The sequence below is a fragment of the Mirounga leonina genome, unplaced genomic scaffold, assembly GCF_011800145.1.
Source record: "Mirounga leonina isolate KUSES-001 unplaced genomic scaffold, KU_Mleo_1.0 Mir_129, whole genome shotgun sequence".
Taxonomy (NCBI): domain Eukaryota; kingdom Metazoa; phylum Chordata; class Mammalia; order Carnivora; family Phocidae; genus Mirounga; species Mirounga leonina.
The window spans coordinates 3,552,719-3,567,702 of record NW_023270323.1 but is presented as its reverse complement, the minus strand read 5'-3'; the positions used below and the strand labels follow the sequence as shown (position 1 = coordinate 3,567,702).

Sequence of the window (14,984 nt, the reverse complement as noted above, 5' to 3'; positions counted from 1 at the left end):
CCTCCTTGGGTGTGTACTGGAGGGTGAACGGCTTAAGTCATATGCAAATCGGGGTTGTTTTGCTAAGCCAGATTTCTGATCTACATTATAAGAGTTTTATTATATCTTTTGAGCCTCGTTGTCTGGAACCTCATTATGCATTTTAGAGAGCGTCTCTTTCATGGTTGGCACCCAGCATATATTAAACAATAAAAGGCAAAATGGAGGGAATTAATAGGGGTAAATTCATTTTGAATTTCTTAGTATTATAAATGAAAGAAAGAAATCTGTATTACCAAAAAGCTTGACCAAGTAGGAGCCTCTCATGCTTCTGATTTTCACTTCTCCTCACAGAGTTAGAAATTCAGGTTCAGAGACTCATCCTATATGCTGAAATTCTAAACCTTTTTTTTTTTTTTAATTCATTGAGCCAGTCAGTGTTCAAACGCCTTTAGTTATTTATGTAATATATAGTCTAAACTCTGTAATCTACGTTCTGAATCCTGCATAGTCTGGTTCCACTCAGTCTAGGTTTCTCTCCAGCCATTTACTAATAGGAGCTGTCTGCTCCAGTAAGATTTTTCTTCTCATGCTATTACACAAATGAAATATTTAATCCTACCTCTAATCCTTGCTCGTGTAATTTCTTCCTTTCCATCTCCTCTATTGCTGTATAAATTCAATTCTTATTTCAGCGTCCAGCTCTCCCTTCAGTTTTTGGCCCAGTCTAATCCATCTCTTACTCTGATTTTCCATCTTTATTCCATTTGAGGGCACTTCATCTTAAAATGTTACATTTTTCACAGTTCTCTATTATGTATACTGCTTTTGCCGTGGCATCGTAAACTTCTTGAGTACATTTATTTCAGCGAGCACATAGTGCAAAATTAGAAATGATTGCTGATATGAATTGCTTTGAACTGAAATAGGATTCTAGGGAGGGAGCAACGGCTCTCCCTTTACGCTTTGAACCATTTATGGATACTCATATTGGGGAAATGCGAGCAGTGGGAGCTGTCCCACATTTCAGCCATTCACTCGTCTTCCCAGAGCTCAAGGCTGGGTTCCAAATTGGCAGTGGAACCATGTTGTGATGTGGCTCTGAGCCGAATATAGGTTTGAATGAGAGATTCTATTGCTTGATTTTTGTCGTCTTTTCCCACATATTACCCTCTGCTCCTGGTCACTCTTGTTCATTTTAGTATGCCTCAGTCTCCCTTCTTAGCTAAAAGGGATGTGGGTAAATGATACTGAAATGATACCACCCCCGACTTACAGTTTTCTGACAAGTCCGTTGCATGGCTTCTGTGAAATGCAAAATGTATAGTTTCTTAAGTTTAGGATATTCCAAAATCTCATATATTGTTAAAGATACTATATTTCTGTTACATTTTATTTCATGAAAATGTGAATCGAGGGCATTGGATTGATAGTAGTATTTGTAAATTCATAGAAAGCAATTGTTGGTGTTCCTAACTAGAGAGTAGATTTGAATGGTACCCAGTAGGGTAGTGCTGGGAGGTGCTGGGATGTGTGGAGGGGTGTGGGTGCCTGTTAAGAATGAAAAGATGGCAGAGATTTTTTTTTCCAAGAAAAGAATTTTTAAAATATCAAGTAAACACATTCCGATGGTATCTGAGATAGAATCATTGAAATATGTCTCTGGTTTCATTAACATAAATTCTTTATCATGTAAACTGATGGCATTTAATAACTACTTCTGTTTGTATCTATGGTGACATTGTAGTTTCTCCACATACTGTCGATTCATTTATATTTCTTGCTGTTCTTTTAGTATTGACAGTTCCCAGAGTCAAGGACAACGAATAGACTTCAAAAAAGTTCTTTAGTATTAAAAAAAGGTCACTCAGGATGTCATTGAAAATGGAATTTTACAAACTGTTCATAATTTATGTTTAGGCACGATTACAGTAAAAATCTTAAAAATTGAATAACTTATGTTAATAAGATCGGTTAGGTTCACAGTACTTTTTCTACATAGGAAACTTCAGACTCTAGTCATTTAAAATTAGTTGATAGCTTAATGGAATACTTTAACTTGAAATAGTCATTGGAGATACTCTTTACACGGGACCCTTTTTCATGTCTGTGCACTTGATTCAGAGGTATTTGCTCCATTATTTAAATAGTGATGTGAGAAAACTGTCCTAACATGACACTTTCATGTGTTGCACTATTTCTATCATTTCATCAAAGAAAGCATTTTATTTTTCCTTGTCTTTCTACAATTCCCAGTGAACAATTCTCAGCAAGAGAAGAGAAAAAAAACCTTGACAAAAGAAGTAAGCTAATTCATGACAGCAAAGTACAGATGCGTGTGCCTTTGCAGTCCCTTCCTAGCTGCCTGGGAGATTTGGGGGGCTTTGGCGTGGCCAGTGCAGAGCAAATCCCCCCGCATGCACCGGCCCTTGTGTGGGCAGCTGGGTCAGGCTCCTTTCTTAAGAAAACAATCCAGCTCAGGGTCCTCACCGCCCTTTGTTGTCCTCCCCACGAGGTGATCGGTTGAAGTCTCTGTGGTGACAGAACCAGTTTGTAACAGGCTTGTCTTTCGCGGTCCTGTCTCAGGCTTGCTGGCAGGCTTGCCGGAAGCTCTGACAAGAGTGGCAAGAGAGAAGGCTCAGTGAAAGAAGGAAAGGCAAGAAACAGGAGGCTGAAACAGGCGGGTCACATTTACTGCTCTCCTGCGCAATGGGTTGGCTGGAAGAACTAAACTGGCAGCTTCACATTTCCTTGCTCATTCTTCTGTCTATGCACACGAGGGGTAAGAAGATCAGTGCCCCATGGTACAGTGCTGACAGGGGGCTGCGTTTACGTCAGGTTGTGTGGCTTTTATCACAGAAGGGAAAGTTCTGGGCAGAAGTGCAGTGGCTAAACATTTCCAGTCCCCATCCTCCAACTGCTCTGTAATTTTACTACTTTTTTTCTATTTGAGCAAAAGCTTACTAGATAGCGTATGAGGATAATTTTTAAAGGTATTCAAAGTTTGTTTTCTCTAGTAATTAAGAATTCAATCCAGTCCAGTTTGGAACTTTGAATATGAAGTCGGTTGTCAACATACTGAGACAGTTTGTATGCAAAGAATTTACAAAAATAATTCTAATAAACTTTGTTTTGATCATTTAAATTTGAATGCTGTTAGATTTTTATAGGTTAGCTAATTAACTTTGAAGTTCATTACAACTTTTATGTAGATGCCTTGAGTAAATCTCCAGTTTTATAATAGCAATAATTATAAATTGTGAATATATCAGATGTTTGTCCACATTTCAGAACAGGGGCTTGCTTAATGATCATTTTGTCCAGAATGATTCTTGTATAAAGTTGATGGCAATTTGTAAAAGGATGGCAATTTTTAAAAGTTACTTTAAACTTTTAAATAAAAGAGTAATTATAAAAGCAGATAAACTATTTTCAAAATAGAGGAAAGATAACATTATGAAACAACTCTCTGTGATAGTGATTTGCAAAGAGGGAGTCATGAAGTTGGAGATAAAGAGAGAGTGACTATATAAAATTAAGCCAGGTGACAAAAGGAATATGTATGAGATGGAAATGCATTTACAGTTCAACCTCATGTCCTTGCAAATGCACTTTATAGAACCAGTTTGGCAATACAATTTATTTGGGAAGTATGTATTACCGATTGGCATGTACTTTTGATTGGCATTTATAAGATTCCTGTTTTCATAATCTCAAATATTCCATGGCACTACCACAATATTATATGTTGTGTCTTGGCTCTATGAAAGAAAGCTTTTAATTTCTGGCATGGGTAAATGTAACCCAAAGGAGTTTTTTGTATTGCTATGAAGGAACAGTAGGTAGTTCATTTACCTGATGTGCTAATTTATTTTCCAAAAATTGTTATAATAATATGGTGCCTTCTAGAAGACAATAGTAGAGCCTCAGGGAAACTGTTTCTTAAGAATGTTCCAGGAAGCTCAAAGAATTATATGTGTGAGGTGAAATTCTTATTCCTCTATTCATGCTACTACTATTTCTTGATTGCCTGAAGCTAATTTTTCAGTCTTTTAGCATTTTCCTTGAAAAATATGAATATCTGAACTCATTATTGGTTTATATCAATAAAAAGCAGAAGCCATATGCTACACATGGAATTTTTGAATTACAAATGCTAGGCTTAGAATACACCTTAAAATAATACTGGAGAACTGTCTTACTTTCCTGGTGAGGAGGTTGAAGCCCAGGGACATTCCTTGCCTTCCTCTAGTTAACATAGTCTTTTTAAATTCTCTGTCCAGGGCTCTTTCGTGTGTGTGTGTGTGTGTGTGTGTGTGTGTGTGTGTGTTGCTATAGGGTTGATTTGATTACTAAATGGGTAAGTACATGGAAAGCACTTAGAACAGTGTCTGTAATACATAGTATTTCCTAAGCTTTTGTTACTATTCATATTATTATTAATAGTTTATGCAGGAATAGGGGACAACCAAGCTGGAAATGTAAATTAAGACATGATTTTAAAAGAATCTGATAACTCACCTTAGTGTGATTAACATGCTAAATCCCGATGTATATTCCCAGCTTTGTCACAAATGAACTTTTAATTTTTTTAAAAGGAGTTTCTCTATCTGTAACCTTTTATAATAGTTTTACAAAAAATAAGCTCCATGGTTTTTATGATTTTGCCCCAATGAAGACAGAATGTGCTATAGATAAGGACTAGTAGTTTCATCAAGACTAAACAACTTTGACTATCAAAGTTATTATTCATTGATAACTTGTAATGTTTTATCATTAATTCTGCATATATTTCAGTGAAAATGATCACAAAACTTACGATAAATAGAAAATACAGAAAAATGAAGTGGTCATGATTCTTCAGTGAATGGCAAAGCTAAGAATATTGTTCTGAGACCTTAAATCCTTCTTAAAAGTAGATGTATTTCAAAATGACAACTTGAGACATTTGGAGAATGTGAGCATCTGGCTAATAAAAGTATTTTGTTAGTTAAACATATGGAAACCTAAAAGTTTTATATGGAAGGAATATGTACAACACTCCAGTTATACCATAAATGGAACAAAGCTCAGTAGAGTCACAGTGAGTGGAAAGGAGAATTCTTCTTACTTGGAACAGAATAGCTAGGGTGGCCTGTGGGTAGGTGACTCATCAGCCTAAATCTTATCATTGCTTAAGTCCTAGAATGTTTCACTTGAGGACACACAGGCTTAAGAAAAAGGGAGACAAAGGTACAACTTGGTAGAAGATTTGAACTTTGTTTTTTTTTTTTTATATTGGCACATTGTGATTGCTTCAGAAATGGATTTTTTTAAAGCTAGAATCATGAAATGTAGAATTGCATTTTTCTAAAAGTGAAAATAGGACCTGGTGTGGTGAAAATCTGCAGTGTTCATTTCTCCTTGTGAAATGTTTTCTTTTGAGGACTGAGCTGCCCCTTCATTTGTAAAACAGTAGAAAATCACAGGCAATCATGGTGAATGTAGTGCAATAGGTAAACAGTATTAAAGTATCACTTTGGCCACTACTATTCTTCTTAAGTTCTGCCAAAGGAATTTAGGGAGGTTATAAATGTGATCAACTGACAGACCTAAAAACTAAAGGACTCTTTCTGTTTATTGTTCTAACACATTGATGGCAACAGTGTGCCTTTCCTGACATGGATGGGCCTCATGTTCTGGCATTTAAAAGGGTGAGATTTTTATTTAGCTTCCTGTTAAATATATATGTGAACATTTCTACAGTCCCCTCCCCCTCCATAAAATCATGGTCGTAGATTATTACAGCAATCAGATTAAAATCAAAATTGGCAGCCAACTTTTTGTCCTTAGGAATAATTCTACATCAAAAATGAGTTACAGGGAAAAATGGTGAGATAGGAAGTAGTAATCAGCTGTTTTTGAATACAGGAAAATCCCCAAGCCTAGTGAACAAAAATAAGTCCCAGTCTTCCTGGCTCCTACAGTTTTATAGAACCCAGATATTACATTCTGCCTCTTCATTGCCAGGTCCTATTCCACTTCCTATTATAATACTTGTGTTTGATCTGGTTGGCACTCATTAAAAAAAAAAAAAAAAAACTATGTTATGAAATGTTTTAACTAAAATTAAGACAAATAGGGAATATAGTGACAGGAGGATAACAGACATGGGCTGAGAATGTGTGGGCGCAAAATGAGAATGGTAATGGTGCTATGGGGCGTCAATTTTGGGTAATATTTTTAAGTGAAAAATGATCCTTGTTACCATATGGCAAAATACAGTGAAAATCTGAACTGTTAGACCAACACAGCTGTTAAGGGCATAAATGTGGTTCTGTGTTTAAAATGTTTTCTACTACAGCTATTAGGTGGCACTTCCAACAATTAATCTCAGGCTATTAATCGGCAGTAACTGCAAGTTGTGGTGAGCATCACAGATGGAAGAAATTTGATCTCTGTGGTAATTTACCTGGGAGGAAAGTGGCTGAACTAGAGTTCTCAACTTAAATTCTTCAGAGTATACTGGATAATAGACATTCACACAACTGTTGAGCACAGACTCCCAATTATTTGGCTTTACTTTTGTTACAGGAAGTTATATTCTTTAATGGTGGCAACCATATATGTAAGCTGTGTGTTTGTGTGTGTATCTATACATAATTTTTAATCTTTAAATTACAAGTACGTGAAGGCTTCTGGAAGAATAATAGTATTAGATCAGAGTAACTCAAATAAGTTTTTTTTTTTTTTTTGGCCTCTGTAAGCCAGTTGAATCTGAAATGACATTTTTCTTTCTGAAATAACATTTTACAAATCTTTTATTGACTTAGAACTGCCAGGAACAAATTATGAATATGTTTTTTTGTTCCCTAATTTTTCAAATACATACCTAATTTTAGAATTCATACAGGACATGGGGAAAATCCTTAAATAAGACAAAGTATATTGGCAATTAATTATAGGGAAATTATCTTAATCAGTTAAATGGCCTATCAAGCTTTCTTTTGCGATATTTTGGGTTCAGATGGACTCTTAGGGTCTTGATTATTATACTTTTTTAATCTGTAAAATAGTTACCTTTTCCATTTTAGTGGATTTTTTGGTGGGAATGTTCATATTAAAATCTCTAAAGACGATTTTGTGACTGTGCACTCAGACTAACCTTAAGCTTGTTTTTAGACCCCACCATTTTTCTTTTAACATTGGTGAGACTGTGGCTTTTGGATTAACTGATCTCTCTGCTTGATATCATCTTTGTCACATTCCTTCAGTAGTTAACTTTTCATATAAAATCACATTATTGTTATTGATAGTTTGGTCATAAAGAATGGAAACTTAAGTAGAGAAAGAAGTTGAGTAGAGATATAGAGAAAAGCTGAGGGGAAACACAGGCCTCATGGGATCCAGAGGCCGCAAAGGTCTGAGCTTCTGCTCATCTGTGTCTCTGAGGGGCCTCATGGACATTCCCTTCTTCTTTCCTCTATGTGACTCTGTCTCTTTCCTTCTTTCTGTTTGGAATTCTTTGATGGAGACCTCTTGCATTTAGGTTGAAAACCAGATCTTTACCTGGCCAGGTAGCCTTGGTATCCAAGGGCCCCTAACTCCCAGCTCATCTCCCTAAACATTGACCATCAGCCCCATCGGTCTTTTCCTGTCCCAAATCCTCCAAACCTTTTATCTCCTTGGGTGTTTCATATATATATTCTGTTTCCAGAGCCTGGACAGTTTTTCGCTTCTCTACTCTGCTTATCCATTTGCTTAAATGTCACTAAGTTTTCCTTAACAATCCAAAGTAAATGGGCTCCCCTTCATATAAGCCCTCATTGTAAGTTTTATTTTTCTTTTATAGTATATATCATGACTTGTCATTATGAATGTCACTCTCCTGCTGGAAGTTCAGCTTCTTAGAGGAAAAAGCTATGCCCATTTTATTTATTGCTGTATCCCCAGGGCATAGCACAATGCTTGGCGTATAGAGAAGACTATCTCTCTAGCCATACTCATCAGTCTCGTTCACTGTTATTCCAGGACCTTTTTTATTTAGCTCTATAGAGTTAACTGATAAATGTTTCACTGTCTCTTATTTCTAATTTTTGTGGAGAGAGAATTTGATTGGCTGCTGGCCCTTAGAGTAATCCTATGTAACGCAGCTGGGATGTATGTAGTCAGTCAATACCAAGATGGCCACCCAACAACAGACACTGTGGGCAGGAGAAGTTTTTTTTTGGAAGAAGTTTTAGATTAGATTGACAATCAGAAACATCTAATACAGCTGCTACTGTCATTTGTAATAGTGACATAAATGTCTCTAGTACTCTTGTTTATAAATGAATTCCTGTTGGCTACTGAGTTATTTACTAGCTGTATGTTTAGAAAAATTATAAAAAACATTTAAATATTTTTATATGAACTTTGGTATCCAGGAAATGTTACTACCAAAAATAATGGTAATATATTTCTCTAGTTTCTACAGAATTATTTTTGCAATAAATGAAATGGTGTGAATTTTTTTTCTCTCTATATAAAAAGATGCTATAGAAAATTCAAGGTATCAAGACGGTGGCAAAAATAATACATAAAACAAGTAGTGTCATCACTTGGAAGACTAGTTCTGTCAGAACGTTGCATATAATTTTCACTCCTTTATTAAAAAGGTAGTTGTAAAGCTTATGTCTCACAAAGAACCTCTTGTAAATTTTGCCTTACGATCCCTAAACAGGCCACAAGTTTTAGGCGAACAGTATACGTTTTTCATTTGTTCGGACTCTGGGAGTTTAGTGTCTGAAAATATGCTTTTGATCCCTTCTGGAGTCTAGAGGAAAATTGATGTACATATCTAATTCATGAGGTTTTTAAAAACTTCACGAGTACATGCAGAAAACTGGCTTTGGTTCATAGTATCCTATAGTACATGATGTCCCATATTCATCTTGGTATCTTCACAATTTTAACGGGAGTGTTAACGTATAAGGAGACAGTGACTTACATCACTTTTGCATCATCTGTGGAACTTCTGTGATGTGGGAACTGCACTGAGGAGATACCAGCGGCATGTGAAGCAATTGAACCTAACAAGAAATCTTACTTTTTTGTGTGTGGCCTGTTTGTTTACCTTCAGATATAAACTATGCCAACGCCAATAGCAGCGGAGCTTCAGGAAACCTGAGGCCAGGTTTGTTTTGGAAACTCTGCGGGAAATTATCCTTCTGTTACTGCGTTTGTAGAAATATTCATGATCAAACTATGTCTTTGCTAAAGCGTTTAGCTTTATTTTGATTTCTGTCTAAAGGAAAACCAAAACAACATTTTTCTCCAATAGGAAAAAATAGTAACTTGCCAATTATAATTGCATATCATTTTAATGATGTACTTTCTTACGGGGCTAAATCCTGACCCAGCTTTTGTCTTGGTTAGAGTTAAGATGCTCAATTGAGTATTGTTTTCATATTCCATTACAACATCTTTTTATGTTTCAATTTTTTTTTTTTTAAGATTTTATTTATTTATTCATGAGAGACAGAGAGAGAGAGAGAGGCAGAGGGAGAAGCAGGCTCCCAAGGAGCAGGGAGTCCGATGCGGGACTCGATCCCAGGACTCTGGGATCATGACCTGAGCCGAAGGCAGACGCTTAACCATCTGAGCCACCCAGGCGCCCTCAATTTTTTTTTTAAAAAAGGTTAATGTTATAGAAGTAATATGCTGTATTTACCCATGAACCATCAGCTCATTTGAGTGAGGGACTGTGCAGCAGCTCATTGGCGGAATACTTGAGTGGCTTTCTGAGTTTAACGTGGTCTCTGAAATCTGCCAAAGCTATTGAGACCTGTGCAGTGGTCTGGAAACAACAACAGAGCATTCGGGGGACATGGTAACAGCAGAAGCGGGGGTGGGGGGGTGGGGGGGAGGCACTTAATTGAGGCTGCTAAACAGATTGCCTTTTTACCTCCACCATATACATAGCCATACACATATGTTTCTTATATGGATGTTTTCACAGGATTATTACAGTTTATTGAAATCAGAGAATATCACTAAATATTTCCTACCTAATTTCCTAGGCCCTGAGTGAAAACGTGTTCAAATTGGGGAGTGGGTCTAAAGGAAAAGGACGCTTATGCTCAATCATGTGATTTCACAGACACATGACGTTCTCTCAGTGGGAATTTCTGGAGATTTGGCGTGGATTTTGTGAACGAATACTAACAGTTTATCCATAACATGCATTTTATTAGCTATTATGAATATTATTAATCTCCCCTACTTAACCTCTTGCATTGAAAAATACAATTTTCTGTCTTCTTTTGTTCTGCAGACTTAATGACAAACATCTTGCAAATTAGATTTTCATATATTTCATCTCTTTCTTATGCTCAATTTACTCTATCAAAGCCACACATTGTAGAAGACATCTGGTATTGAGCTTAAGCAGCTGGGTTTCATTTGTAAAGGTTTTGAGCAAATTTTGGTGCTTGCCAACAATAATATAGCAGTTGGCCAATGTGTTTTCTTTGTGGCAGCTTGGTGCAGTGTGGTAGAAGAGACCTGAATTCAGGATCAGGTGATATTCCGCCTCTTTCTGGCTTGACTGGTCGCAGGTGTTTCGAGGAGCACTGGCTGAAGGCTCGCTCGGTGGCTGTTGAGGATCAACCGGTGAGCAACGTGCAGTCATCCATTTAAGAAACAAGGAGTCTGCAGTTTTCCTCACAGCATGGTTCACCGTAGTGCCTACATCAGAATCACGAAATCATTTTTAAGATGCAGTTCCCTATACCCCATCCCAGAGCTACTAAGTCAAATATTTCAGAACCGAGTCCAGAAAGCTGCAATTGATTAAGCTACCCCAAGGGGTTCTGTACACATGGATTGGAGTTAGTAAATTTCAGTTCATTCTTTACCTACAGACAGAACCTCTAAACTCCCTTTTCTGACCAAAAGAAGAACCTATTTTATTAATGAGTGTTTAAAAGGAATTGTCAGAATTTGTTTCGAAAGTGGCTTAACCGCATATCCAATTTAGATGTTCTTTCAGGAAACATTATATTATTGTGACCTGTTGTGTAATAAAACAGTGGTTCTAGCACTATTAAAATTTTGCTCCTAATGATGAAGAAGGGATAGTAAGTCTTAACTTACTTGGAACAATCCGAATATGAACTGAAGGATTTCTGGGAGAGTGAAACAGAAATGAGAATCCCAAATATCCTCTTTCTTTCTCAGATACATTAATTAATTTCTTTCTCCAAAAAAGTCACTGGACACCTGGTAGGTTCCCGGAAATCTTTTTAGAGTTTGGCTCTGTGAACTATCCTCAGAAAGCACCATATTTGTTGTTCGGTTGCTCCTGAGCCCTGTACCCACCTCCAGTTACACTCAGCATGTTATTCCCAATGAAAATAGTTTGTCTTCCTGGCCATATAGCAATCTGGGGGGCTATTCTGAACATAAACTGCATCATAACTCTCTCCTTTGCTTCTGCTGAAAAAGCCCCATACCAGAATTCTTATGACCATAGTTTAGTATTCTTCTTTTGCTTGTTATTAGTTCAGAATTGAGTTTTCCAGACAAACACTTTTGAGTTCCAGGGCAATATGGAAACAGCCAGGGAATGTGTGGTTGATGTGAGGATTGCCTCTTTGGAAGTTAATAGGTAGTGACGGTCTGTTGTTAAAATGTCATTAACTGGAAATGTACTTTTTACCTTATCTTGCTTTGGAAATTAGCACTCAAGATAGTCACTTTAGAGAGCTCCTGCCTTCTCTCAGGGACTTGATTTAAAATAAACACACACACACACACATTCCCACTTAATGTAGGTGAGCAACACCCCAGCGAATATAACATTGAAAGAGGGTAAGAGAAGGGGCAATCTAAATGCTTCACATTGTCTCATTCCATGATCCATGTCATGCATGAGCTACATCTGCAACTTTTTAAAGTTTCTGGAGGAAGCTCAGCAATGCAGCTGTCTCTAATGTACTGTGAACCTTGAAAAGGAATTTCCTTTCAAGTAAGAACGGAAGTAGTTTGTGTGTGGGATGATGGAGCCGAAGGTTTCCTTTAACAGAAAATAAAGTGCCATTATATAAACAAACATCTGCACAACCTAAAGTAAACCCAGCAGAAATATATGATACAGGCACCTACATTTTAAAAAGACCTAGTTAATTTTAATGCTCTCCTTGTGTTTTCTCATTTTCACAAGTGAGGGCAGTGAGGCACACAGTTGTGAGATTACTTATCTAAAGTCTATCACTTCTAGAGCCAGAACCCAGAACTTGGGGTTCCAGGTGTCATTCGTGTTCTTTTGGGAATGACGTTTAAATTTGACTTTAGGATTTCTATTCAGGCTGAATGTTTAGAAAGTAGAAACAAAGCCTTTGGCACATGAACATTTTATTTAAGAAACATTATAAAAACACACACAATCGCCACCATAAATAAATATTTCAGTGTGTGAATAAAACTCAGAACTGATAATCTCCACTTTGGTTTTCCCCCTCGAATACATGCTAATGTAAAAAGTACGCTATGTTCAACCACACTTAGATTGTCCTAATTTAGTGTTATGGAAATGCAAATTATACACAGTTCTGAGTTGCAGTACCTTACCATCTGAGGTGAAAAGAAGACAATGTTAGGAACATATTTGAGTTATTTTTTAGAAAAAAAATTTGCATCCTGCATTGAAGAATGGAGCATCCTTTTCTTTTTCCTCTTCCCAAGATTTCCTGCAAATGTTAAGCTAGAGATTACTTGTAAAATATCCTGAGTAGCTATTAGTGCAAACAAGAAATGTGATCTGCAGTTTTACACCTCAAGAGTGAGGGCTAACACCTCTACAGATTTATCTCTTAATGCTAAAATTGCAAGGTTATTGTTCCTTTCCATTGTAGGATGTCATTTGTACTGGGATCCTTTAGATTTACACATTTGATTTTATGGTTTTGGGCCGTTGTTGTAGAATGTTTTAGAATAATTGATGAACTGTCTTTACCAGGTAAAATTTCTGTAGTGTTTATCATAATTTTTCTACCTCTCCACTGACTGTTTTTTCAGTAATTGTGAATCCAGACTGGGTTTTTTTTTTTTTTTTTGCAAATGGAATGAAAATACTTGGTCATTTGTCCTGTGGCTTTGTTTTGATTCTTGTATTTGCTACTTAAGAGGTTTTAAAGATCTGCTGAGGATGTCATATCACATATTTGTACTTTCAAGATACTTGAGCAAAATTACCCTCCAAAAGTTCTATAATGTTTACTTATTAGTCTAGAGTCTTTGTTTCTTATTCCTGTGGTTTTCAATGAATCATTACCTTATTATCTACTAAATCATCAGAAATGTTTAGGGGTAAAGAAGAAAGCAGCATTCTTATAGTTAGTTTAAATACTAATCATCTAATAGTCACTGACATACCTCATTGTGATTTTATAATTCACAAACCCAAGAATACAAATGTCAGCATTCTTATCATTTAATGTGTGAATGTCTGCAAGTTAAAAATAATATGAGCTAGCAGGTTACAGTCAACTGGCAAAATAATTGACGGTCTGAGATTATCAACATTTGGCAAGGATGCAGATAAATGGGAACCCTTATCATTAATACTTGGAACATAGCTTCAATCATATTGAGGAATGAAATATAATTTATTGATCTAGATAGTAGTTATATAGAAATATTCATAAGATTAAGCAATAGTTTAAGATGTGACACCAAAAACATAAGCGACAATAAAAAAATAATAAAACTGATCTCATCAATTAAAAATTGTGCTTCAAAGTACACGATCAAGAAAATGAAAAAAGAGCCCACAGAATGGGAGAATACATTTGCAAATCATGTATCTGATAATGAACTTGAGTCCAGATTATATGAAGAACTTTTACAAATTAATAGGAAAAAGATTGTTTGCCCCACTTAAAAATGGACAAGGATCGGGATAGATTTTTCTCCAAAGAATATATACAAGTGATCAATAATCACATGAAGTAAGCTAAATATCATTAGCTATTGGTGAAATTCAAATCAAAACCATATGAGATGCCACTTCCACTCAGATGGCTGTAACCAAAAAGATAATAACAGGTGTTGTTGAGGATGTGGAGAAATTGGAACCCTCATACGCTACTTCTGGAATATAACATGGTGCAGCCACTTTGGAAAACAGTCTGGCAGTTCCTCCAAATGTTAAACATTTAGTTACCCTGTGACCCAGAAATTTCACTCCTGGGTATATATCCTAAGTAAAATGAGAACCTAGTGTCCACAAAAAACTTGTATGCAGATGTTCTTAACAGCATCAGCTGAAGAATGGATAGAATGTTGTTTATCTGTATAATAGAATATTAGTCAGCAATGAAAAGAAATGAAGAACTGATATATGCTGTAATATGAATAAACTTTGAAAATATTATGCTAAACGAAAGAAGCCAGAAGTAAAGACCGTATATTGTATTGTTCCATTTCTATGAAAAGTCGAGAATAGGTAATGCAATACAGATAGAAAGCAGATTAGTAGCCATAAATTGCCTGGGATGGGGGCTGGGGACAAGAATGGGGAGTGACTGCTAATGGGTATGGTGCTTATTTGGGGGGTAATGAAAATGTTCTAAAATTAGATTGTGATACTGTTGTACAACTTCGTACATATACTAAAAAGCATTGAATTGGACATGTTACAGTGGTGAATTTTTGGCATGTGGATTATATTTCTATAAAGCTCATAAAATATTCATAGGAGTGATAAGTAGCAAAATTAGGAGAGCAGGGGAAAATGGGAGAAGGGGCTCATTTGGCTTTCTTCTATAATATTTTATTCCACGGTGATAAAAAATCTGTTAAGATTTTATAAAAAATTAGTTTTAAGAACCCAGTAGTCTCTAACTTTTTTTTGTATACTTGTGGAATTTTATATCACAAAAGAGATAATTAGAAACAAAATTAAGTACAAATCCACTCTACCCCCTTTTAGCTAGAAAGCATAATGGGTTTTCCTTTTCCCTGTTAAAGACCTTGACTCCAGA

The 14,984-nt window shown here is 36.2% G+C and overlaps 1 protein-coding gene across 7 annotated transcripts in view; it reads left to right on the top strand.

The window, feature by feature from the left end:
* The window catches only part of BMPR1B (bone morphogenetic protein receptor type 1B), a 157,933-nt gene that overhangs the window by 51,063 nt on the left and 91,886 nt on the right, over positions 1-14,984 (top strand). Inside the window, exon 1 of one of the 7 annotated variants that reach the window (XM_035004486.1) lies at positions 2,689-2,761. The exons of the other annotated variants lie outside the window; for them this stretch is intronic. Within the exon in view, the coding sequence (XP_034860377.1) occupies positions 2,689-2,761 (73 nt within the window). Of the gene's footprint in view, positions 1-2,688; positions 2,762-14,984 lie in introns of those variants that run through there. 7 annotated transcript variants of the gene reach the window in all.